Here is a 23,489-nt window from a genome sequence, read left to right on the forward strand (position 1 = left end):
TCACAAAAGTTACAAAGGAGAGACAAGAAAAGAAAACGTGACCTCAACGTAGGGGGAACCAACAGCTGTTGGGTTTTCTGGAAATACAGTTGAAATTGCTGTTACACCAGGATAGCTATCTTGTGAAACGCTGGTATTTTTGTTGCCAAGAACAATATATGAATGAAATAGTTGCAGGAAAATAAAACATGCAAGAAAACAAACAAAATATTAAGACGCGTTCATAGCTATCAATTAATGTTTCAAAAAGGATGCTTTATTGCAATTTTAAATGACACAACATATCCCATTTCTCTACAACACGTGACAAAAAATTGTTGAAAGTCTTTTTAAATCAAAGCAAACAAACAGAGAAGTAGGAATAAAAAAAGACAGAAGGCATTAACACAACGACCACATATTTATGCACGTTTACTAGATCTCATCTCCTCACGCTACTCTAGCAAGCCAGGCTTGTTTTAGACAAAGACAATCAAACATTCATTCTGCATAGTCAGAATGGATTTTGCATTTGTATGCTTTAAATTTAATGTAGTGTTTTACGCCATGTCCACGTTGTTTTGTAATGGCTTTGCAAACCTTGGTGTCCTGACTGTTCTGTCCTGATACAACTTAAACTCTGCTTCTAACCTACTTAATGATTGAATAAGGCCTTAACTTTCATTCATTCAAACATACTCACGTTCCACCTGTTACTATTTCATAACTGTAAAACAGACCGGTCAGCATATTGTAAATATAATTTTTTTAAATCTCTCTGGTAATAGTTCAATATGATATGGCCAAACGCTGTATCTCTCCCCTAAGATTCTGCAAAGGCGGTGTCATCATGCGCCACCACTGACACACTGACTGACTGATTAGACACAGACTAACGGACAAGTGTGCAGAACAACCTTACAGTGAGTCTTAATGAGCGTGACAGGTATATGACCGTAAGTGTCTGAGGTCAAGTATCATGGCATGAAAGACGGTGAAACTGACGGAGGTCTTCAGGCAGTTCGGCAGCTGTTCCTGCATCTCAGTTCAACAGTCATTTTGCACTCGTGCTGTATGTCGAGATCGTGCTCAGAGCGTAAAGGTAAAGGGAGTTCCACTGAGGGCCATGACAGAGTGCATTAGCCCCCAAAATAAGTTTTTTTTTTTTGGGGGGGGGGGGGGGGGGTTCAGTGTCTGTCAAGTGGTTGCATGGCGACGTTTCTTTGGCGCCCTCTAGCTGGGAGAGAGGGCAGGACTGTTCTCTGCACTGATATTGACCAGGCACTCGCTGGACTTGAGGCTCGCCAGGGACTTGCAGCTCGGGATGGACGCCAAGGATCCACACAGGCCCATCATGGAGGGGGTGTAGTCCTTTGCTGCAGAGAACACGCGAGAGAGGAAGCGTCAACCGACGAGCGTGGGTGTGTTTGCTCACGGCGTGGTGGGACCCGCCGTGTGTACAGCCGTTTACTGGTAACGTCACCTGTGCACCAGGCCCCTCCGTTATGTTTCCCCTCCATCCTCTGGGAGTCCGAGTCGAGGCTAATCTCCACCGACAGCAGCTCTGTGCTGGGGAAACTCCTCCTGAGGGTAAGCGGAAGTCAGCAATATGTCACAGTGGCCCTCAAGGCAGAGGAAAATAAGGACAACTCGTAGTAAAACAAAAAAAAATGATGTTATAATAAATAGAATGTTTGATTTGTTTATTTCTGTCATGTTCAAATAATGTCATCGTTTTCAACATTCTAATGGCTAATTACTCACTGACAATTAACTTTAACTTGAAGATTTTCTCATTTAAGATTAATTGTATAATTTAACTAAAATTCACCTTGTACAGGGATGCTGGTAGTAGAGGCTTTGCAGCTGAACTTTCATTTTCTACTGTTTAATATTTGCGACATAATTCATTTGTTGCCTTTGTGATGCACAGAATGTTGTAAATGTCAATAAACGCAGCAACACGTGTTGCTTCAACAACTCTGTAGAACACTGTTGGAAACAGACTGTAGTCTCATGGGCTGTAGCGTTGCATTAAATTAAATAATGGTTTAGTAGACAGTTGCTAAAATCATCATGACATCATCTTGGACATCTTTCAGTATCTCCAGCTCTGGATGACTTCCCGCATTGATGCCATGACATGGCTAAACACTTATGGACACGCGGTCAAACCTTCTGAAGAGCTTGACATCCTGTTGGTTGTTGTAAGTCTCCAGCGCCGGCCACTGGTTGATCAGAGGGATCGGCAGATTCTTAGCCAAGTGGTTGGCGTCACACGGAATCAAGCTTGTCCTGACCGAGGTATTAAATGGGACACATTAAAAAAAAAAAAAAAAAAAAGCACAGCAGACGATGCATCGAAACCTGGTTCATTTTCTGTCTGCATCACTTACAGCTGCTCCTGGAGTTCCAGGACTATGGCCTCCAGCTCCCTTTTCTCTTCCAGGCTGCGGCTCTGCAGCTCCTCCAGTCGGGCCTTTAACTTCTTGTTCTCTGTCTCAGCGTTCTTCAGTTGGGACTCGCGTAGACGCACAAGCTCCTCCAGGTAACCCTAGAAATGCATATTGCAGGGAATGAAAGGAAAGCACTCTAACTTGGAAAGCCATTCTAGTTATTCTATCAAAAGAAGAAGTGAGCCTATTCTTTCAAATGTTTGTTTCTGAGTCATCTGGGGACTTTCTTGACAGGAAACTGTTAAATACCCGCCGCTGAAGAGGTGCTCTCCAGATTAGCGACGATACTTGCAAACAAAGGCCCAAAACATTTAGACTGCATTTGCAACTCCTTTACAAGTAACTCAGTTGGCGTGAAAGGTGGCTGCAGACCTTCTGTGCGTTGACAATCTTGAAGCGCTGTTCCATCTTGCGGCACTTTGTACTCCAGCTCTCCTCATCGGTGACCAACGGGATGTACGGGTGCTCGGGGACGCTGTCATCGCTGGCGCTGCTGTCCACACTCTGTCGATCGTCGTCGTCACTCATGTAATCATAACTGCCCCAAAGGACAACCAGCGTTCAAATTGGTATTAAGACATGACCAGTCTTGTTTTGTTATTCATGTTTTCTCTTCAACATCATGTTAAAATTACCTCTGAGTGAATTTTAAATAGGGTGTGTAGTCAATAACCGCAGAGGATTTACCATCCAGCGCCTCTCCTTTCAGGCAAAAGCTATGGAGGACAGGCAATTAAGAGGGGATAAATTCAAAAACAAATTCTTTGCAACCTTTGCAAATTGCAAAATCAAAATAACATGCCCTCATTTGAAAGCTGTTGTTGCCCACCTAAAATCAATGGCTCCAAGACCTATAAGCAGCCCTGTGAGGACCGAGGCTTCTTCTCTCAATACAATGGCTCCGTCAGCATAGAACTTTCTAGAAAACAGAGACAAATACAATGGGGCATAAGCAGAGATGGGAAATATGAGAGACAATGCAATAGAGAGGATCGCAGCAGGTCTGACTGATGTGGCTCACTGGATTTGTATAGTGTCTGCAGCTCCTGCCATTCATGTATGATGTGTGTCTGTGGCAACTCTAACCTGGTGGTTCTGCTGTCCCTCAAGGCAGTGGCAATGTACTCAGAGAGTCTCTTCTCCATCAGAGCTACTCTTATCCAGGCCCGCCCCTAAAGGAAACAGAAAAAAATTAAACACAGTTGGACTTGGGAGATAAATTATAAAGATGGCTTCAGAATTACTGTTGTTATCGTTTAAAGCTACGTATGTCAGAGAGGAAGAAAATACATTTTAAAATGCGGCACTTGAGCTTCGTTTCTTTCTCCAACGGCTCGAGGAACTTGCCTTTGCTCGCGAGCTGCTGATGTTCTCCATGCTCTCGATGCTGCTGATGCAACTGTTGGGAACTTTGGCACAAGCCAGACGTATGTAGTCCCAGAAGCTCCTCTGGCCATCGAACCAGCTGCCAGAACCTGCACCAGGAGCATTAGTGCACGTTAGCATTGCTGAGAAATTGTGTTGACCTCTTTCTCTCTGCCATTCAAGCTGTTCATAACTTTTATCAGGGCTCATAAGTGGAATATAAAACGTTTGATCAAGAACAAGAGACACACAATATAAGCAGCTGACAGCACCAACACACTTCTATGTAGTTATGATAGTTGTGTTTTATATACAATCAAATAAACCAAATAGGATTTAGAAACATTTAAAAGAAATTAAATATACATTACACAGAAAAACACATTAAGCATATCTTCTAACTGTGGGGCTAGAAGCTATTAATTAATTGTATCAAAGAACACCCTTTGTGACATCAGAGCTGGCTGATTTAAAGATGCTTTAGCAGACAAGCAAAAGAAGCAAATTATGAACTTTTCAATTTCACACACAGTCGTAAGTTTTGCACATCTGAAACTTTTTAAACATGTATTGCTTCTAAGAATACACTGAAACACCTATTTTCAACACTTTCAGCATCAATTCCCCTCTCTTTAAAATTGGGTTCTCTTACATTGTTTTTGCTTATAAAGAGCTCTTGGCCCATCATATGGCCTATCTCTGATGTGTTTCTCCTTTGTTACCTTTAAAACGGTGGCTGAGGATGTGTTCAAGAATGGCTGCAAAATTGATGAACTCCTCCGATGAATCATCTATTGGCTCGGCTGTGTATTTCTCTAGCAGTGTCTTTACGGAAAACCTAGATGCAGGGCCAGAGAGACAGACAAGCATTCTTGTCAGTGTAGTCAGCAAGGGAATAAACCGAATTGATAATAAATGGCTAATAATTAATGGATATATGATGTTTTTTTCAGTATAGTGTTTAAAGAACATTAAATATAAATATAAATATAAAATAACCTTAAACAAAGAAACATATCCTGCAAAAAACAATGTTCACTAAAACTAAGGGGCTGCATTGTAAAAAATAAAATGACATAAAATAAAATAATGAAATGTTGAATACCAACACCCTACCAGCCTGCTTGGGTATTAAGACACAGTTTCTTTATGAATCTCAACGCTCAAACACTGCACATTTGTCTGTTTGTCATACCGTCAAGTGGAGTCTGATACACTTGAGTCAGCACTTCACCAGGATTAGCACGTTAATAAGGAGCTTACTTCCTTCATTACTGGGCAGCTTGGAATTATGACTCCAGTCTGATGTAATAAAGTTGCCACATGATGCAATTTCCAGTAGCCTCTGAAAATCCAATATATCCAGACTTGTAAACCCCAAGAGGCAGAATTATGGTGTTTCCCTGATGCAGAACAGTTAAACTAAGTGCTTTCATCCAGAGACATGCATTTAGCATGTATACTGTGTGGGACATTTGCCCTGTTCAACATTTCAGCTTTGCAACGTAATGTAAACCTTGTTATTAGTTACTTTGCGTCAAATCTGCATTGCTGTGTTTTCAACAGAGACTCATTTTCACTCAAGGCTGAACTCAAAGGGCTGTAACTATTTGCCCAAAGGCCCCAGAGTGAAACCTTTAAACCCTATATTTTAAGTCAGATAAAATCATTAAAATAAAAAGCTATCATGTTGTCATTCTTGAAAAAAACAACAAAAAACTGTATATTGCACCATAATATACCCCATAATGTAGCTCAGCACAGGGTTCAGTCTTTTTCCCCAGACATCACAGATGATATATGAGAGAGAATGAGGGTGTGGAATAAAGTGGTACGTCATAAAACAAGAATTAACATGAACATTGAAACATGTCTCACCATCACTAAAACATAGCTGCTGGGCCTTCAAGCCCACACAACCCTGCTGTTAAAATTATCACTTTACTTTCCCCGAGACTAAATAATTAATCACTTCTATTTGCTGCAAGAACACCTGCCAATGCTATTTGTGATAGGGTGGGTCACAGGGGCTGAATAGATATCCTTGATGTTGTGAGTGATGGGTTTTAGAAGTGAAATCAGTTTAGTCTTCCGTGAAACAAATCAGTCTGTGTTCATTTCTGGGGCCTACAGTGCAATTGTTTTTCCAACCATGGAGAGAATTTTAACTCCCCATTGTTCCAGCAGCAACAATGTGTCATTGAGCTGCTCTGACTGTGGCCAGACAGCGGACAATAAATGGCTGACACTCCTCAGAAGGAGCTCGGCCGCTAGTGTCTTCACCGCGCTGTCGACTGCAGGGAGGTGGCGTGACCCAGATCTCACCACCTGCACAGACTGAGTTGTATTCAGTCAGTGTTCTTCATGATAGGAACGCAAAGTGTGACTCTATTATTATTATTTTTTAATTATTATTTAGATTCTTTAATTTAGAAGACATTTGTGCTTCTTTGATCTGGGCAGAAGAGGAAGTCAATGTTAGAAGCATTAAAACCAGCGGTGCTGTGATAAAAGGTAACACATTGGCTGAGTTTATTTAAGGTTAAAGCAACGATGGACGCTTCACACCCTCAACAATCGGCACATTGCTGTGGTACCGGAAATGATGTAATGCCATTAACGTGTTAGCAAACATGAACATCTGCTACAGCTAGCTAACAGCAATGGCAGTACATTTTAGTCTCACATTAATTGTTGTCAATAAAACATATACAGGCTATATTATGGCCATTTACAGCAATAGAAAAACAGTAAAACAAAACAAACTAAATAAATGTACATCAGTGCAAAGGTATAGGGATGCAGACTATGTTAATACTCAAGTCTGATAACAGGCATCATTATCATTTGTAGAGGATGCCATTATCATCACGCCAAATAAACTTAACAAACTTTATATTTACAATTTGTATTGTGTTTTTTTTTTCCCCCTCATTTAAAAAAAAAAAAAAAGCCAGCATCATGGCATGTCGCTGGACACTATGAAAGCACCCGCAGCAGCTGTGTTTAGTCCAGTTTGAATGTGATCTAATCACGACTTAATGCACTGGCTAGGCAGCCTGCTGCCTCCCTGACTGAGTCCCCAGGGTGCCAGCCAGTCCTTGCCCCGGGAAGGTTGTCGTCATAGCAACCACGCCATCAACGGAGAGAAAATTAAGGCAGTATGACACTGCTAAACTCGAATGGTGAGCCTGGCCTGTCTGACAATGGCATTTAAAAATGACATTTCCCCTCCCTAATGTTTGCTTTGTAAGCTCTTTAATATCGAGACTGCTCCGCGAGGGTAATGATGATGACGTAGGCTGTCATCTCAAAAAATCCATATCACAATAATAAAACAAACAAGAACCCCACCAGGACCAGTTAATTGTTGTTGTTGTTGTTATTGTTGTTGTTGTTGTTGTTGTTGTTTTTAAATACACAAAAGAATAGACCCGCAGATATGAGGCCAAAGAAACGAGCCTTTCTTAAACCAATTGAAGCAATAAAACAAACGGCCTGCATGTGCCGGGGGCTCGTCCCGAAACACGGAGGCCGACCCTCGGTTCCTCTTCCTGGCGAGGCGGACTGACCTGCAGACGGTGATGAGGTTCTTGCGCTCCACCGCCACGTTCCGAGCTGACGCTTTTTTCGACACATCCTCCGTGGCCATCGCTCGAGTCCACGAAGAAGTCAGCCCTGGAAATCAATGGACCCCTCCCTGCCGGACGCCGGCCCCCCTCGTCATTCAGCTGTGGGGGGGATGATGCTGCTGCTGCTGTGCCGAGGGCATCAGAGCCGCTGGCTGGAGCGGCGGCGGCGGCGGTCGTCCGCGTCACGTGCAGCAGCAGCAGCAGCAGCAGCAGCAGCAGCAACAAAGTGTGTGTTTATGTTGATTGCCAAATGCACATCAACGATCACATTACTGGTGCCAGGCAAACCAGGGCTGCTTCAATGTCCTCTTTCCCCCCCCGCCTTCTACTTTACATTTCATCGTGACGTCACGCCAAGATTCGCAGTGGGATGGCGATGACGAATGGCCCCAGTGCCCCGCCCCTCCCTTTTTTTCACCCCGGTCCACTGCCTTACGTCATGGCAATAGATAGATAGATAGATAGATAGATAGATAGATGGGTGTAATATTCCCACAATAAGCACCTGAAACATCTAAATGTTTTTAATATTAAAATAACACTCAAAGTATATGTGAGGAGCTCATATTATCATTTTCTTTCATGAGTCTCCCTTGTCTGTCTCTAAAGCAATCGTAAAGCGTGTGAGGGGTGATGTCAGCATCACGGCCATCATGTTGAATCACTCCTGTCTGCAATTTCCGATCAGTATCCATCTCATACTCATTCCTACCCCTTTGACGTATTTTATCGTGTGTAAAATATCGTGGATCTTAAACCTTGTTACAAATAAAACGTGGCATCAAATGGTGGAACTGCGGACCCCAACCCTTTCCCCCGTCTGCTCAGCTGACAGCTGGTGGCTTACATATGGGATTTGGGGGTGGTGTTACACAGGTGCAGTCATCCATGCTCTTCATGAGTGTGACATTTTTAAATGCAATATTCCAATTAAAGCATTGTGTGTGTGTGTGTGTGTGTGTGTGTGTGTGTGTGTGTGTGTGTGTGTGTGTGTGTGTGAACAACTATGATTATGTTGTGTAGAAATATAATACTGTACTATATATTAATAGGTAATTTTAAAAGGGCTGATAGTTGGAATTTTATTTTCAATTTAACAAACAAATATAACAGTATATAACAGTTTCCTGTTCTAATTTGTTGACTTGCTGAAACTTCGGGGGAACATTTGAACGATACTTCATTATTAAGAAATAGTGAGGTTGTTGTGCTATAGCAGAAATCTCTCAGCTATGCAATGCGATACTTTTACAGCAGGGGGCAGAGTCTCCTCAATTAAAGCTGCGTGGGAACCCTGGTGCTACAGTTTGAGCGTTGGTTAAGATTTTTGAACCTCGATTCAACAACAAACCAATAACAGTTTTAAGATGCAATGAGACAATAGCATTATTTTTTTACAGATTGATTTTAAGTTTTAGTTCATAATACTGTATTGTACTCAATAAAATCAAGCTCATCAATACTTTATTTTCAATACACAAAGAACATTCCTGCTTATCGGCAAGTGACATAAAATACCCAATGACTCATATATCATAATTGGAATGCTGGTGGCTTAGACTGCATGTTTGTCACTCATGTTGGGTGTCTACAAGCAGCTCATGTCTCTTGCTCTGAGGGCATTATGTGAAATTCCAGAGGGTGATGTGAGGACATTCAGGGAAGAGGTCGAATGGAGCAAAGGTCAGAGTGGATGGGAATAAAGGTTTGTGCATCAACCCTCCATCTGACCTATAAATAGGGCAGAGGGGAGACATGACTGAGATCTTGAAACACGTGCCGAGGATAAATGTCTGGACATGCTGTCTGGATACTAATAACTGCTTCAGGTGGGTATAGGGTTCCAGTGATTCCAGTAGAGATTTGCAAGTGTGTGCAATTTGATTTTTGAGGGCAAGGAGGGTCACTACAGCAGATTGGGCACGATCATATATGCCTGCACACATAATAGAAAATGATATCCAGGCGCTGAGCCACCACTTTGTTGCCACCGTGATGGTTTGCTTGCAAAAACAACACACAATAGTCTTTCAAAAGTTTGTCAGAGAAATTCCCCTTTTCTACTCTTAATTGTCTAACAAAAACATAATAAATCATAATCTGATGTCATTCGTAATTTATTTTTGCTGTGAGAAAACTGAAACAGATCCCAAAGACCCCCAAATGCACCAAGAACAAGTTTTTTTCCGCAACCCACAATAAAAAACGGCAAATACCCCGCTAAAGCTAACAACAGCAATGCGCAAAATGTGCATTTATTCCGTCACAATGAACATAAGCCTTGTTTTAAAATATAATTTAACAAAATTACATAAAATGTTCCCACAACCACAATGAGTTTTTTCTGTTTTTTTTTTTTTTTTAATCTACAAGATTTATCCCAAGAGGCTCAACATCATACCGCACGACCATTAACAGAAACGCTGAAGCAGAAGTGCCATTTACGAGATCGACCAGACATCAGAAAGACAGCAGATCTTTGAATTGTTTTGTCTGGTAAATCTACAGTCTCGTTAGACCCTCACAGCAGCCGGACCATCAGACCATGTATTTGCAAACACATATTGCCTTTGCAGTTTGTTTTTTCTTAATATACATTTAACTCCATACTGGGCATTCTCAGTGCGTAACAATACCGAGTTGCGAAACCGTCACAAAACAGTTTCTATCCCTGTGAGGGACGAGGAGCCGCCTGCCTCTTCTGCTTTGCTGGTCTGGGCAGGAGACGCTTCACGTCCTCTGGCATCATGGTCTCTTTTGGTGGCTTTGAGCGAACAGGCAAACGTGTCGCAATCGCTCCCCCTGGCCGGCTCCTGCTGGGGGTCGCTGGTCTCTGTGTCATCGGGCATGTACCCCAGCAGGTTGCTTGTTGGCTGGGTGGAGCCGCTGTGCGCCGGCCTCACCGTCAGGCCTCCGCCGCCTGCACCCCCGGTGAAGGAGGAGGACCTGGGGTGGATGGCGGACAAGCTGACGCTGTGGGTGGTGGTGTGTGACATCATGCCGCCGTAGTAGCAGCTGCCTCCGCTGCTGGTCATGCGAGCTTTCTGCTTGAAGTCCTGAGTCAAGCTCCAGCGCGACCAGGCCTTCTTCACCTCGGCCTGCACCTGAGAGACAAGCGGCTGTGACATGTGAAGTGCGAACAGCCCCAAAGAATGTACGTGAACGTGTCTGATTTGTAAACTTCCGTTAAAGCAATGGTGCTCGTACCTCGCTGTTGCAGAAACAGTAGAGAATGGACACAAAGAAACCCTGCAAGACGACATGAAGGTTTTTAATCCATAGGTATACTTAATTCTAAGTTTAGAGGGGATTTTTTTCTGCCCCCAATTTGTGACTTTTTTTTAAGTTCCCCCGTTTACGAGATGGAAAGCAGAAGAGAGTCACAAAAACAGCATAAGAAAGACATTCTATAGAAATAAGTGCTGGGAGTGCTTGTTTTTAAGTGTGCGTTCTCACCTGGGAGGAATTGAAGATCATCTCATAATGCATTTGGATCTGCCACAGCAGCGAACCAACCTCAGTGTAGGGCAGAGCCATAAACACTATGTAGTGGACGCCAAACAGAGGCATGAGAAGTAATGTCGATTTGAGTAGCTTCCTGGACAAAGAAAAAAACAGAAACATTGCTGTGATTTCTTTTTGTCTTTTTCTTTTTTAAATTTATATAAGAATTGGTTGTTGGAAGTCCGGTTTCGCCTGACGACAGCTGGGATAGGCTACGGCACCACCCCCTGGATGCCAGGATGGATTTTAACCAATTACCTGTACTGCTGCCGGGCGTTCAACTGTCCAGTGTTTGTCTCCCACAGTTTGGTGACTAGAACGTGTACGATGCTGACAAAGAGGAAGAAATTCACCTGCAGGGGTACAGGTCTGCTTTAGATGTCAGTGCCAAATGTCCATTCGTGGTTTTGGTGGAGACGCATTGTTGTGTGCAGTACATCCTTTAAATCTGTAGTTCATTTTTTTTTTTTTTTTGTCTAACTTTTAATGGTTGTGAGTGGCAGGTCTGACACTGGAACTGAAAAGGTTGCTTTCACACCAACAAGTCCAGAAGACTCCGAATGGTGGTGACGTTCTGAATAATGTATATAATAATATGTCATAATGTATTCCACCCACTGGCCTCTGGTGTCACTGCATCAAGAATTGGTAAAGGAGAAGATGAGGCAAAACAGTCAACAAGAAATTTGCTCACCAACTGGTTCACTCAGAGCAACTTGCGACAAGTTTAGGTTGTGATTACCCACAGTGCGCTGCGTTGTAGTTGGCTGCCAGTACGCAGCTCACTTAAAGCAGACCAAGGCCTTTGTTCTCAAACGGATTGGATCCGCATCAGAGATGGACTGCAGTCACTCCTCCGCAAACAGACTTTCTGAACAAACCGACTGGAATTGGATCTAACGTGGCCGTTGTGCGTTCACCCTAAAACTTTGCCTGCTCAGCACCTTAACACAAGAACCTGCATCACTCGGAGCAAAACCACCCAGACCTCTTGCCTGGTTGTAAAAAGCAGTGTAGCTCACTTGTACTGTATGATCTCCGTGGCAGATGCACTAGACAGAATAAAGAAGATAATGAGATAAAAGACGTTGTAGCTCAGCTGGGCTTGACAGATGTGTTCTCACAGGAGGATGCTGGGTAAACCTGTTGGTGTCAGTGTCGTGTGTGTTTTGACCCCATTGCAAGTTAATCAATTGTGAAAAAAATCTGAACATTTTTGGATAGAAAAACTACACGGCGTTGCTTCAAATTTGTTGAATGGTCTCACAACGATGGAAGCCAGTATGGGGACTTGGTAAATCCACTTCAGATTTCCTGCACTGATGTCCCAGCATCTTGAAGCAAGAGAAGAAGAGTTAGCTGCTGTAACGCCGGCGCATTACGGAGATCCCAGAGGCTGAACACACCGCACTTACTGTGTGTCTGCCAGCGTCGCTCGCACACTGACCCAAATGGACACAAACACTGCCGGAACACCTGGAGTCAAAAAGCATAAATTAAATTAATAATAATGAAAAAAATCTGCTGACCTGAAGTTTGAATACATCTGGACATTCTGCATTCGGCAGGCTGTTAGTTACCCCAGCCGATGATAGTCAGAGCCCACATGTAGTTCTTGTCAGAGATGAAGGCCATGAAGATGAGGCTGTGCAAGTAGAGCCCCTCCACCAGAATCCAGTAGTGATTTGTGGCCAGGAAATAAAGAAAGAAGATAATGGCGACTTTACAGCCAGCCTGAGAAAAGAAAACAGCTTTTGAAGGAGGCAATTAAGGCTGTTGAATAATTAGTTAAATATATATACTGTATGGAAAAACAGTGCCTGTGCTTCTCTGTCTTTTCTCTTCATTCATTCTTCATTGTAGCATTCATGCTAGCAGTAGATTGTCCTGTCAATCTCACACTTTTTGGCGGTCTTGGTCTCGACTGAAGTCTCAGTCTTGACTTAGTCAGTCTTGGTCTCAGTCTTGGTAGTGTCTTGGTCTCAGTTGGGGTGGCGTAGATCACATTACTAAAAATTGATAACATCAATGTAGCATCTCACCATGTGGGGCTTCAGTTCTGTAGACTCTGGGTCTGCTCCACTGCTGTATATGTTGTGGAGAACGGCGTCTTTCACAAAAATGCTGATGGCTCGACATATGTAGGAGGAAAACAGGCTGACGTGGATGTAGTTACGGGTGCAGTAGAGGCGTCTGAGGGGAGGAAGGGAAATAACATTTTCTCAGACCTCACTCATCTCATTTTTCTGCACTTCTCTCTGCTGAATGTTGCCTTGCAGCTTCCCCAACTCACTTGTAGTAGCAGAGGATGAAGACGGCCACCAGCAGCGACGCCAGGGATATGGAGTAGCCAACAGTGTAAATGACGTGGAGCCTCTTGAAAACGCCCTGAAACAGAATACAAGCACTCTGGGAAGGAGCGAAACTATGGACGACAGGTGACCGTATGAAGAGAGTAACACACAACAAGCAGACAAGACACAAACCCACGCACTTCCTGTTCGAGTCTCTGGTCAGAGGTCAAGTAACTGGTGCATTCGGAGTAGTTAGCCCAAGTGCGGTTGGCGCTGGGCACAAACTCCCACCGCCCCGATGTGTCGCAAAGGCGGTAGGCTCGTCCTGCAGATCAGAGCACAGTCGCAACCAAAAGATGCGCAGTTAGCTACAACGCTGTGAGTGCATGACACAGTACTGACAGGTGAAATGGCCAAGTGGGGGCCCCTGAAAATCAGGAAAATCACCGTAAAACCAAAACCCATCACCAAATTTCAGACGTTCTGTGAGACCACGGTACTGATGTACTTGCGTTGGTTGCTTTACATTTATTCTTAGTAAACTATGATGTGTGTAAATTAATAGTTTTGCATATGTAAAGAAATGCTGACATTCCCATTAAAAATCTAAATACACAGCTTAAATTGGAGCACACTGGAGAACAACTGACCATAGCTTACGTCAGACACAGCTTTTTTTTTTTACGTGTTCCAGCATATTTTTGTGAACATAGATTTAAGTTAAAGTAAAGGGAAAGCGGCTTTACTGTCATCATACAATGAATTGTCGAAGAATGGAGGGATGGTCTTGAACCACTGCACCTGTAAAAATGTTCAAAAACTGCTCAATATTTTAAAACAAAACAAAACAAAAAGACTATGCTTTGATCAATAATAATAATGAAGTAGATTTTAAGGGGAACCTACTGAACCCACTGACATTGTGCCAGAGCACCACAGTGTCTGGCTCTCTGCAGCCCAAATCCACCTCTAAATGACTTGATTCCATTGTGTGATGGAGTCGCCGCACACCTCTGTGGTTGAAGTCGTGGACATAGTCGGGACACTTCACTGAAACCAGCTGACCAGGTTGGCTGGGAGGCCAGCAGGTGATGCCATCCCACTCAGGGCTGCAGTAACCATCTAAAAAAAAATCAGAAAATTTATCTTTAGTTGTTTGAACGTGTTGCTTTTAAACTTTTCACCAGCACTTTGAGTTTGGGCTTTACATCTCGGTGTAAATAACATAACGTATTTGATGTTTTTAATCACTTTCTACATTATGTTTTTCAGTTAGTTATTTCTGCTAAAAGTACAAATATGTAAAAAAAAAAACGCTCTGAATTTTTTTTGTCTGGTTTTCCCTGCCTTAAATAATTTATAATATTATAGTAATTACAAAGCTTAAGAACGCATTCATGTAAAGATTAGATCATACGTCATAATGAATGAGGTCATGGTCATATGACCTAATTCATAGGTCACCATTGCCGAGCTCAATCCAATCCAATTTTATTTTTATAAAGCACATTTAAAACAACTACAACAACTTTCCCTATAGTAGAAAAAAAAGAGCATCATGTCCATTGATAATTTCCAACAGTACGTGAAAGCTAATACATCACAATGTCTCAGTTAACAGACATTATTGCTTCTCCTTGTCCCTCTCGTTGTGAACGATGGTTGACCGGCTTATGAATTTCTTCTATAAATAGACCATTGAGGCAACTTGCTGCACGCTTTTGCGTCACAGTCCTGAATGAAAATCGTTCCACGATTGTTTTGCATTCAAATTGAGACACTGATAGTGGTCAGCAGGATATTGGCTGGCTGCCGTATCTGATCCCAAACAAATAATTGATGTAATAGATACTGTTTCTGTCACTGGGTGTGCGCCCGGTGCTGGCCTTGCTTTATTTTATCACGAATAAGGCCCATCACCTCTAGAAAAAGCTCTTGTTTTAGATAAGTCTGAAATGAAAAGAAATATGTTTAATATGTTTCTGAACACCATGTTGTCAAACAAGACTACACAGGGCAGCGCACAAAGCGCACAAACCTTTGAGAAGGGAAAGTTGCGCCTTGATGCTGATGTCACACTTGGCATGAGCCCCGCTAATAATGTAGACCTGCTCCTCCAGCGTGATGACATCATCGGTGTCAATCTGTTGAGCAAAGATTAAGAGAGCAATGGCAATATGTGCAAAACTGACAACATATTAAATATAAAGATGTATGCATGAAGCCGTAAATATGAACTTTGTCAAGTAGGAAGAATGAAAAGAGTCAGATGATTCAATTGCTGTGATTTTTGTTTTTGAAGAAAAATAGACAATGTAATCAAATTGTTGTCATTTGCATCCTGGTATCAGTTCAACTAAACTTTTATGTTTATGATGGGTAAACTTAATGTTATGTCATGATGTTATGTTTATTGACTGATTTGACTGATTGCTTGATTGACAGGCCAGCTGTCTTCTATGGGCGTGTCTAATAAAAGGCCTTGCACCCGCACCCGCAGCTGTGTTCAGTTGTGTGTAGGTGACTTGGAGAAACTGCAGAGCGTCTCCTGTCCATGTTTTATTTCGGTGTTTATCCTTCTCCTCTCTTTGGATTCACAATGCAAAGCCGCTGTATAGCTGCACTCTGCTAACAATGAATAATAATAAATCAAGCAAAACTTGTTAGTATAGTATTGGCTGTTTATCTGCCGTGTGTGTGGACGGATTTTTGTACGTTTCCAGACATCGCTTTCATCCAAACTGAGCCGTCCATTCACTCCTGTGGATCTGATGAGCTTCCACCAGGTGTTGCGAAATATTTGTGTGAAGGTGGGGAATGTGATTATCGCTCTACAGCCCTCTCCTTTCCAGCCGACGGCCACTTGGGGCAATTTTCGCGTCGGCCAAGTCCTCGCTGGTCTTGGGCGGGCGGCACAAGAGGCCGTGTGTTCTGTGGTGCATTTCACAACACTTCTACAAAACTAGCAACCAGATAACTCACATGAGGACTGTTTGCCAGGCCGACGTGTGAGAATACGTGATTAGACGGAAAGGGATGAAGAGTGATTGAGAGAAAACATTGACATTAGTTCTGTTGTGGGGGATTTTGAAAGACTACCCAGTGAAACACATTCAGCCTTATTTAAGTACATTTAGAGAATCATCAGTTTATATTTTAGTCATTAATTGATTCATTTATTGCAATTTGTTTTTTTTTTTGCTTTTTAAAATTATAACCTCAAGTCATTATTACAGGATCCCCTCCCACATGGATATCGATAGCTTAATAGCATTGAATCAATTTAAATAATTAATGTAAGAGGAGAAACTTGTGCGGTCCTTCAACAGCAGACACAGCACAGCTGCACTGCTGTATTTGCTGCAAAGTTCAAGGGTACGTTACACAATACAAAAGTAATAGTAGTAGTAACAATCAGCAATCAGCTCAAGGCTGGACTATTGAAATGCACTTTATTTTGGCATTTCCCAGTCTTCCCTTAGTCGCCTCCAACTTGTGCAAAATGCTGCAGCCTGGCTTTTAATCACTCCAGTTCTTCACTCCCTTCATTGGCTCTATGTCTTTTATAGAATACATTTTAAACTTTCAATGTTTGTTTTTAAAGCTCTAAATGGCCTTACCCCATCTTATCTCACGGAACTTTTAGTTGTTCGCGACCATGCTCGAGCCTTGAGGTCAACTAACCAACTGTTGCTGGATGTGCCACGGTCAAAACAAAAGCGCTGGGGTGACCGAGCTTTATCTGTTTCCGCGCCCAGGCATTGGAACAAGCTCCCGGCTGAACTGCGCCTTCTTACTGACCTGGGCCTCTTCAAATCCAGGCTAAAGACGAATCTTTTCAGGGAGGCTTTTAATATCCAGTAGCACGTTGGCACTTTGTATCCTTTTATCTTAACTTACTCTGCTCTATGTTATTTGTTTCTGTAGTTCTGTTTTTAGATTGTTTTATTTGTGTTGTTTTATTTTATTCTTTTTATCTATTTTTTTTTTTTTTTTACCTGTTGTAAAGCACTTCGGTTCTCCAAAAGGACGTTGTAAAGGGCTATATAAATAAATTACATTACATTACATTACATTACATAGCAGCAGTAGTAGTAGTAGTTGCCCCAAAGAGAAAAGTTTTTTTTTCTTCGTTGAATTCTCGTCAATAACTTTTTAAAGCATATTTCTTTATGGCTAAAATGACTTTTTTTTTCTTTTTACAAAAATATACATCATTCATTTACATATTTATCAAAGACATTCGGATCTTGAGGTGGGACAGTGAACCTCTTCCACATCTTCAGCCAGTATCTGAGTGTCTGACTCTTTCTACCATCATTCTTTCTGATGCTGATGTCTTTTGCTGAAGAGGCTTGAGTCCTAGCTGAGCTCTCCATGTCGATGGCTATCCAACAGCTAACATTCTTGATTATTATCTGCGAACACACTCAGCTGCAGATACGACTTGCTTCTGTGCTGTTGACTACACACTGTGTCTTGTTTGTTTCCTCCAGCTTAATCTTTTATTGATTGCCAACATTTTTCCCAGGCAAAATGTCCCAACAAAACAGCCTTTCATAGGAAAAGGTTACTTACGTTTTGCATAATTTCATCAACATGCATGCTGTAGGTAATCCACTTTTGCCCTTTTGAATGAGAGATTCATTCTAGCTGGAGGAAAAGGAAAACAAAGAGGGGAATTCCAGCAAAAACACTGAGCTCCTCACCTTTGTGTCATCATAGAATTCACTCTTTACGTCTTCCCCATGTTAAGTGATTTTCTGGCTGAGTGAGCACAAGGCTTGAAGGCCGCCTGTCTCATGCTGACAACCGCGATTGCCCCAGGAGAAGCTAAAGAGACGGTTCCTTCAAACAACAAACAACTGTCGTGTGCAGTCCAGACTGGCCCACACACTTGATGAGGTGAAAGGTCAAAAGGGGCTACAGCTTCTGGGGACATGTGACACAAGGCAGAACACAGGTGACACGTACGATGATGGAGATAAAATTCTCCAGCTGTGTTTTTTGGGTGAGGCTCTTCTTGTTTCTGCAAGGGGAATTCTTGCCTGCGTCTGGAGTTCATTAGATTCATCCAGTCATACATCTATTTTCTATTACTGCTTCTCCTGCACTCAGGGACGCAGTGGGGGGAGCTGGAGCCCATCCTCGCCGTCATTGAGCAAAGGTGGCCAACACGCAATAGAACCTCATACAAGCCTTTACACTCGCGTCTTCGGCCAATTCATAGCATGCTTTTGGGCTGTGGGAGGAAGTCGGAGACCCCACACAGGAAGGCCCCGGCCCGGGCATTCAACTCACAACCTCAGCTTGCTATCAGACAACAGTTCAAACCATTGCAGCGCCGTGTGGTCAATGTATAATTCATTCCTTTGTAAAGTATTCCACTTAGTCTAAGAAGAAAAACAAGTCCTTCAGCAAAATGTAGTTTTTCACTTGCAGTCAATTCAAGACTGAGCACTTCAGAGAGCATTCTCAATAACATAGAGTCTTTGCTGGTGAATGGCTGGCACGTTTCCCACACAGAGAGATAAATCTGTGTCCCATCGCCAAGCTATCAAAGAGAGTCGCAGGTACATGCAATTTTTCTGAACCAAAATGCATCAGTGTGGGGGCCGCGTCTCATTTCTGACCCAGTGTCGTATTATAGTGTCAGATATGATGCTGCCGTGTGAAATGTTTAAATTTAGACTGAGTTAAAGGTCATCTGAATTTACTGCTGTCTGCATTGTATCTGAGTTGGTCATTTTTTCTTGATTAGATGATGCAGTTCTGAACTCATATCTTCTGAAATATTTAACAAAGCAATTTTAAAAGACACTGAAGGTGTGTATAAAACACTGAAAATCGGGATACAAAATAATGAAAAATCGAAAGTATCAAGAACCAATTTGATTAATTCAAAACAAATTGCAGTCCCTCTCAAAAAAAGTTAAATATTAGAGATACACTCACCAGAGCAGTCACTACTAAGATGCTGTAAAAAAGAACCACGGCAACCTTTGGTTGTGCAGGGCACATGATGGTCCACTCTTAATTCACATGGGATGATATAAGATCATGTTGTTCTCGTCAGATTCCGCTGAAGGAACTTGCATCAGTGTGCTGCTGCTCTTCTCCAGCGGCCAATCACCTGTCACTTTTTTCAATGCATTCTAATCATACCAAAAAAAGTTAGGTGGCATTTTGAAGATTTTCCTCAGTCTTGGAAATCACCATTAAACTGTGTAGTTTCTGCCTATCTATTTCTTCCAGCACATGTGGACGTCAGCTGCCATGTGTTGGGAAGTGTGTTGTGGTCAGCCAGGGGTGTGAGATGCCTTCTTATGGGAGAAAGGGTGAGGGAAAGAAATCTCCTCCTCCCAAGGCCCTTTAGAGCGTTGTCTGAGAAGATGCTGGGTTTTGATTGGCAGTTGACTCTTGCTCACTTAACTCTTTGTGACCCACTAACGTGGTCATCTGTCACAGACATCCTCAATCCCCCCCTTCATCGTATAAAACACAGAATGAAAAAATACTCACACCAGTGTTTGTACCAGTTAGATGGATTAAAAAAAATTATATATATACAGGTCTCAAAAAGTTGCAAAATATGAATCGTAAACAAATTAGAAATTGGGAAATACGGGAATGTGTTGCTGTTTTGAGACAACTGAGGGACAACTGTTATAGTGCAACAATGAGGGGGTTCAGTTTATATATAAAGTGATTTTTAATAAAACTTTTGTTGAATTATGCGTGGAAATTGTATGCTTTTATTTTTTAATCAAATAAATAATATTAATTAGAAAACAACAAGAAAACAACCCTCATTCAGGTTAAAACTTCATCTACTTAGTTCGACTGGTCTTATTTTGAAGAGTCGATTCGTGACGTCAGCCTAACCAGGAAGTGCCAGTTTTCACAACAAGGACACTTGCAGCTACGCGTTGCCTTTCACATGTGAAAACTGTAAGTTGCCAAAACTTCACGTCTTTTTCACGTAACTGTCCGTTATTTTTTTAAAACTCTTTTTCATCTTCTTCTCTGACGTTTAACTCCTGCCGCGGCAAAACCGATAGCCTGCTGTTAGCTTCCTCTCGCTAACTCGCACATGCCGTCGCTTTCGGTGCCGAGTAACAGCTGGTGACGACTGTGTGTGTGTGTGTGTGTGTGTGTGTGTGTGTGTGTGTGTGTGTGTGTGTGTGTGTGTGTGTGTGTGTGTGTGTGTTCGCGCGTGAAGGGCATGGCGGGGACGGCCGTGCTGAGGACCCTCCGCGGCCTGCGCACCGGGACTCTGGCCGCCGTCACCCCCTGTAGACGCCCCGTCCAGGCGGCTTCATGCGCCTTGTCCCCGAAGTGGAGGAGCTGCCCTGTCAGGGCGCTGCAGCTCTGCTCCGCCCTCTGCGCCGGACACAACAAGTGGTCCAAGGTGAGGCACATTAAAGGACCCAAAGACGAGGCGAGGGGGAGGATGTTCATGAAGTTTGGCATGATGATAAAAATAGCCGTAAAAGGTAAGGATGGACATGAGAGGGAGGCGAGTGTTTTCGTTGTTAGGTCGTCGCCAGTGAGTTTTGATTTTCCACGTCTCTTCAACCTGCAGAGGGCGGACCCAACCCTGACATGAACATAAGCTTATCCCAGGTGCTGCAGCAGTGCAGGAGCAAGAACATGCCCAAAGCAGCCATAGAAGCTGCAATCAAGAGTGCGGTGGGTCAAATATGCAACCACCAGCACAGTGTGCGGCACTGCAGTGCACGTAAAACGCATCTTATATTTCCTGAACTCCAATGTCTTTCCACCACAGGCGAAGCCACTTTCCCAGAACATGTTTGAAGCTCGGGGCCCCGGTGGGTGCCTGCTGCTCATAGATGTGCTGACGGACAACAACTCCCGCAGTCATCAGGAAATTAAACGCCTCCTTGTCAAGAAAGGGTCAGGATGAGTTTGCGTCAATCTTAGAGATAACTGTCTATACTAGAGATGCAAATTATCGATTAATTTATTAATCGTTAGTTGATTGACCTTATCAATGGATTAACAATTAATTAATAAGCACTGATTTTTCCTGAGAACCTAAATTTCACAATGAAAAACGTGTAATGAACACATTATTTAACCCTTAAATGATGTTGAGTGTCCAATGTGACCCATTTTTACATTATATTTCTCTTTAGAGTGCAAACAAAGCACTTTGAAACACAACCGTGTCCGTGTATTTCATATATCTGAGGTGTGTTTCTGAACCTGTCCACAGAGGGGCGTTGTCCGATGGAGCGCGCCACAGCTTTGACAGGAAGGGGATGGTGGTGGTCTCGGGCCAGAGCATCTCCACAGAGCGAGCTCTGGAACTTGCCATCGAGGCAGGAGCCGAAGATGTCAGGGAGACTGAGGATGAGGAGGAGCAGCGCCTCCTGCAGGTCAGTTGTAAAGAGGCTTCTCGAACGGTGCGCTATGTATTCTTGCTTAAATACACCCGAGCGCTCAACTGCGGGAGATTTTTGTCAGTCCTTTCCTGCAAGGAGTCACTTTCATTATAAATTACTTTAAAATGGCATCATATTAAAGTGCAACTCACATTATGAAAGCCTTAAACCTGGTTTTGTGACTGTTAACTTTAGTTACATGTTATTTTTACATTAATTTAATACATGACGATCTAAAAAATGAAAAAAACGATTCATGCCTTATCTGTGAAGATCAACGATGATGATCGATGATCAACCTGTCTGTCACTCCTCAGTTCACCTGCGAGATGACGGACTTGAGGACGGTGCAGGCATCGCTGCAGGCGCTGGGAACGGCTGTCGTTTCTGCCGGGATGGAGTTTGTGCCTCGCACACAAATAGCTCTTGACGAGGACCAACTAGACGCTGCTTCGACGCTCGTGGAAGCCCTCAATGAATACCCAGATGTAGTTCGAGTGTGGGATAACATCCAGGCAGACAGCTGAAACACACCTCCTGGATATTCTGTGGACTTTTTTTCCAATAGGATATTTTATTTTATTCCTCCTCATTTTTACCATCAGATCACCTGCACTGCTTTTCATGACTAATGTGAAAGTTGGTGTGACCAGATGTAATTTTGTAAATGACTGCACTGATGTCTACATAAATGATGGTCAGCCTGCCCCTGTTGTTTATGACTGTTGCTATGAATAAAGATGCAGGAGATACAAGAGAAGCTAAGTTGAGCTGAGGAGAAGACCTGGCAAAAGAAGCTGCTCCAAATTGGTGGCTGCATTGTGATAGCGTGATGGTTGATTTTCACACTTAGAATTGCAATAAAGTGCAGTGAATGATTTACTCACTGGACATCATGTTTACACTTCACTCCAAGATGACCGGAGTTCTGCTCCCCGCCCCTTCTCTGCAGCCAGTCAAGAGGCGACTACAAGCTAGCTAAACTAGCGTCAACATATCTGAGACAGACTCAAGACTAAAATGCTGATGGGTTGATAAACAGTAGATTGCTTCTGCAAATACTGGTGTCTTACAAGAAAACATAAAGAAGCCTCAAAGGGTGGGAAAAACACCCGCCTAGGGATGTTGTCTGCAAGCATCCCTGTGTGACGTCACAAGGCATTGATTTCTAAAGCTTTTTGAGGAAGTAAAGCAAAAGAAAGAAGTAAACTTTTCACTGACAGTATAGACATGGAGATTGTAGTTAGAAAACAATGGTAAAATATATACATGCATATTTTTGCATTTGTTCTACGAGTACCAAGTTTCTGCAGTGATCAAATAAATATAGGAAAGAGACATCTGTCTGCGTGTGCGCTGACTGACTGAAGAAAATGCACCATGCAGAGCAAAGAATAAATTGAAATATGCGCCTTAGACTGAAGGTTACGGTTGAAGGGCAGCTTAAGCCAAAGTCATCACGGGTCATTAGGCCCTCACATTACTGTCGTGCCAACACTGCAGTCGATATGATCCCACATTAACAGTATGTATGTAACAAATCGAGCGGCTCCTATACAGCGGCCCAGCCGACATAGTTTTATGAACATATGTGTGTCGCGGGTTGAGCTCCGCTCTAGATCCATGCCACCAAAATAAACCTCCATGGCGGAATGTCGAGGCACTTATATGATGTCGACGAGGAAGTCCGGGGTAAATGGGCTTCGAGCCATTTACCCCGTCCGTCAATGCCCACCATTGATTCTGTTGTCACTTCCTCTCAACTATATCATGGCATTGATCGCTTCCCATTGCCGGGCGATGCTAAGCAGCAACATGCGAGCTGCAGAACAGACCTCTGTGCCCCCCTGC

The 23,489-nt window shown here is 42.9% G+C and overlaps 3 protein-coding genes across 8 annotated transcripts; 1 reads left to right on the forward strand and 2 right to left on the reverse strand.

The window, feature by feature from the left end:
* Positions 1–1,166: 1,166 nt before the first annotated feature.
* On the reverse strand, positions 1,167–7,635 carry rundc3ab (RUN domain containing 3Ab). Its single transcript, XM_076034231.1, has 11 exons — positions 7,373–7,635; positions 4,523–4,638; positions 3,783–3,910; positions 3,522–3,607; positions 3,265–3,354; positions 3,071–3,151; positions 2,808–2,973; positions 2,376–2,533; positions 2,155–2,274; positions 1,463–1,563; positions 1,167–1,355 (listed from the first exon to the last, which is right to left on the reverse strand). The coding sequence occupies exons 1-11, from the start codon at positions 7,450–7,452 to the stop codon at positions 1,213–1,215; spliced, it is 1,269 nt and encodes a 422-aa protein (XP_075890346.1). The 5' UTR covers positions 7,453–7,635; the 3' UTR covers positions 1,167–1,212.
* Positions 7,636–9,769: 2,134 nt separating this feature from the next.
* pth3r (parathyroid hormone 3 receptor) lies at positions 9,770–19,575 on the reverse strand. Its single transcript, XM_076034232.1, has 13 exons — positions 19,186–19,575; positions 15,269–15,374; positions 14,242–14,352; positions 13,431–13,555; positions 13,230–13,324; positions 12,979–13,129; positions 12,517–12,670; positions 12,352–12,412; positions 12,204–12,270; positions 11,195–11,289; positions 10,889–11,030; positions 10,640–10,681; positions 9,770–10,536 (listed from the first exon to the last, which is right to left on the reverse strand). The coding sequence occupies exons 1-13, from the start codon at positions 19,249–19,251 to the stop codon at positions 10,084–10,086; spliced, it is 1,668 nt and encodes a 555-aa protein (XP_075890347.1). The 5' UTR covers positions 19,252–19,575; the 3' UTR covers positions 9,770–10,083.
* Positions 19,576–20,086: 511 nt separating this feature from the next.
* taco1 (translational activator of mitochondrially encoded cytochrome c oxidase I) lies at positions 20,087–22,345 on the forward strand. Of its 6 annotated transcripts, XM_076034238.1 has the most exons (7): positions 20,096–20,181; positions 20,292–20,410; positions 20,453–20,726; positions 20,816–20,922; positions 21,020–21,147; positions 21,470–21,632; positions 21,956–22,345. In XM_076034238.1, exons 3-7 carry the CDS (start codon positions 20,456–20,458, stop codon positions 22,163–22,165), a joined length of 879 nt encoding a protein of 292 aa, XP_075890353.1. In that variant the 5' UTR covers positions 20,096–20,181; positions 20,292–20,410; positions 20,453–20,455; the 3' UTR covers positions 22,166–22,345. The 6 variants fall into 6 exon arrangements, with proteins under 6 accessions (XP_075890355.1, XP_075890353.1, XP_075890352.1 ...); XM_076034240.1 differs by lacking the exon at positions 20,292–20,410 and having other exon boundaries at positions 20,087–20,181; XM_076034237.1 differs by having other exon boundaries at positions 20,292–20,726.
* Positions 22,346–23,489: the final 1,144 nt, after the last annotated feature.

Source organism: Nelusetta ayraudi, unplaced genomic scaffold, assembly GCF_046127955.1.
Source record: "Nelusetta ayraudi isolate G7.1 ecotype Tasmania unplaced genomic scaffold, CSIRO-AGI_Nayr_v1 ptg000042l, whole genome shotgun sequence".
In the NCBI taxonomy this organism is placed as follows: Eukaryota; Metazoa; Chordata; class Actinopteri; order Tetraodontiformes; family Monacanthidae; genus Nelusetta; species Nelusetta ayraudi.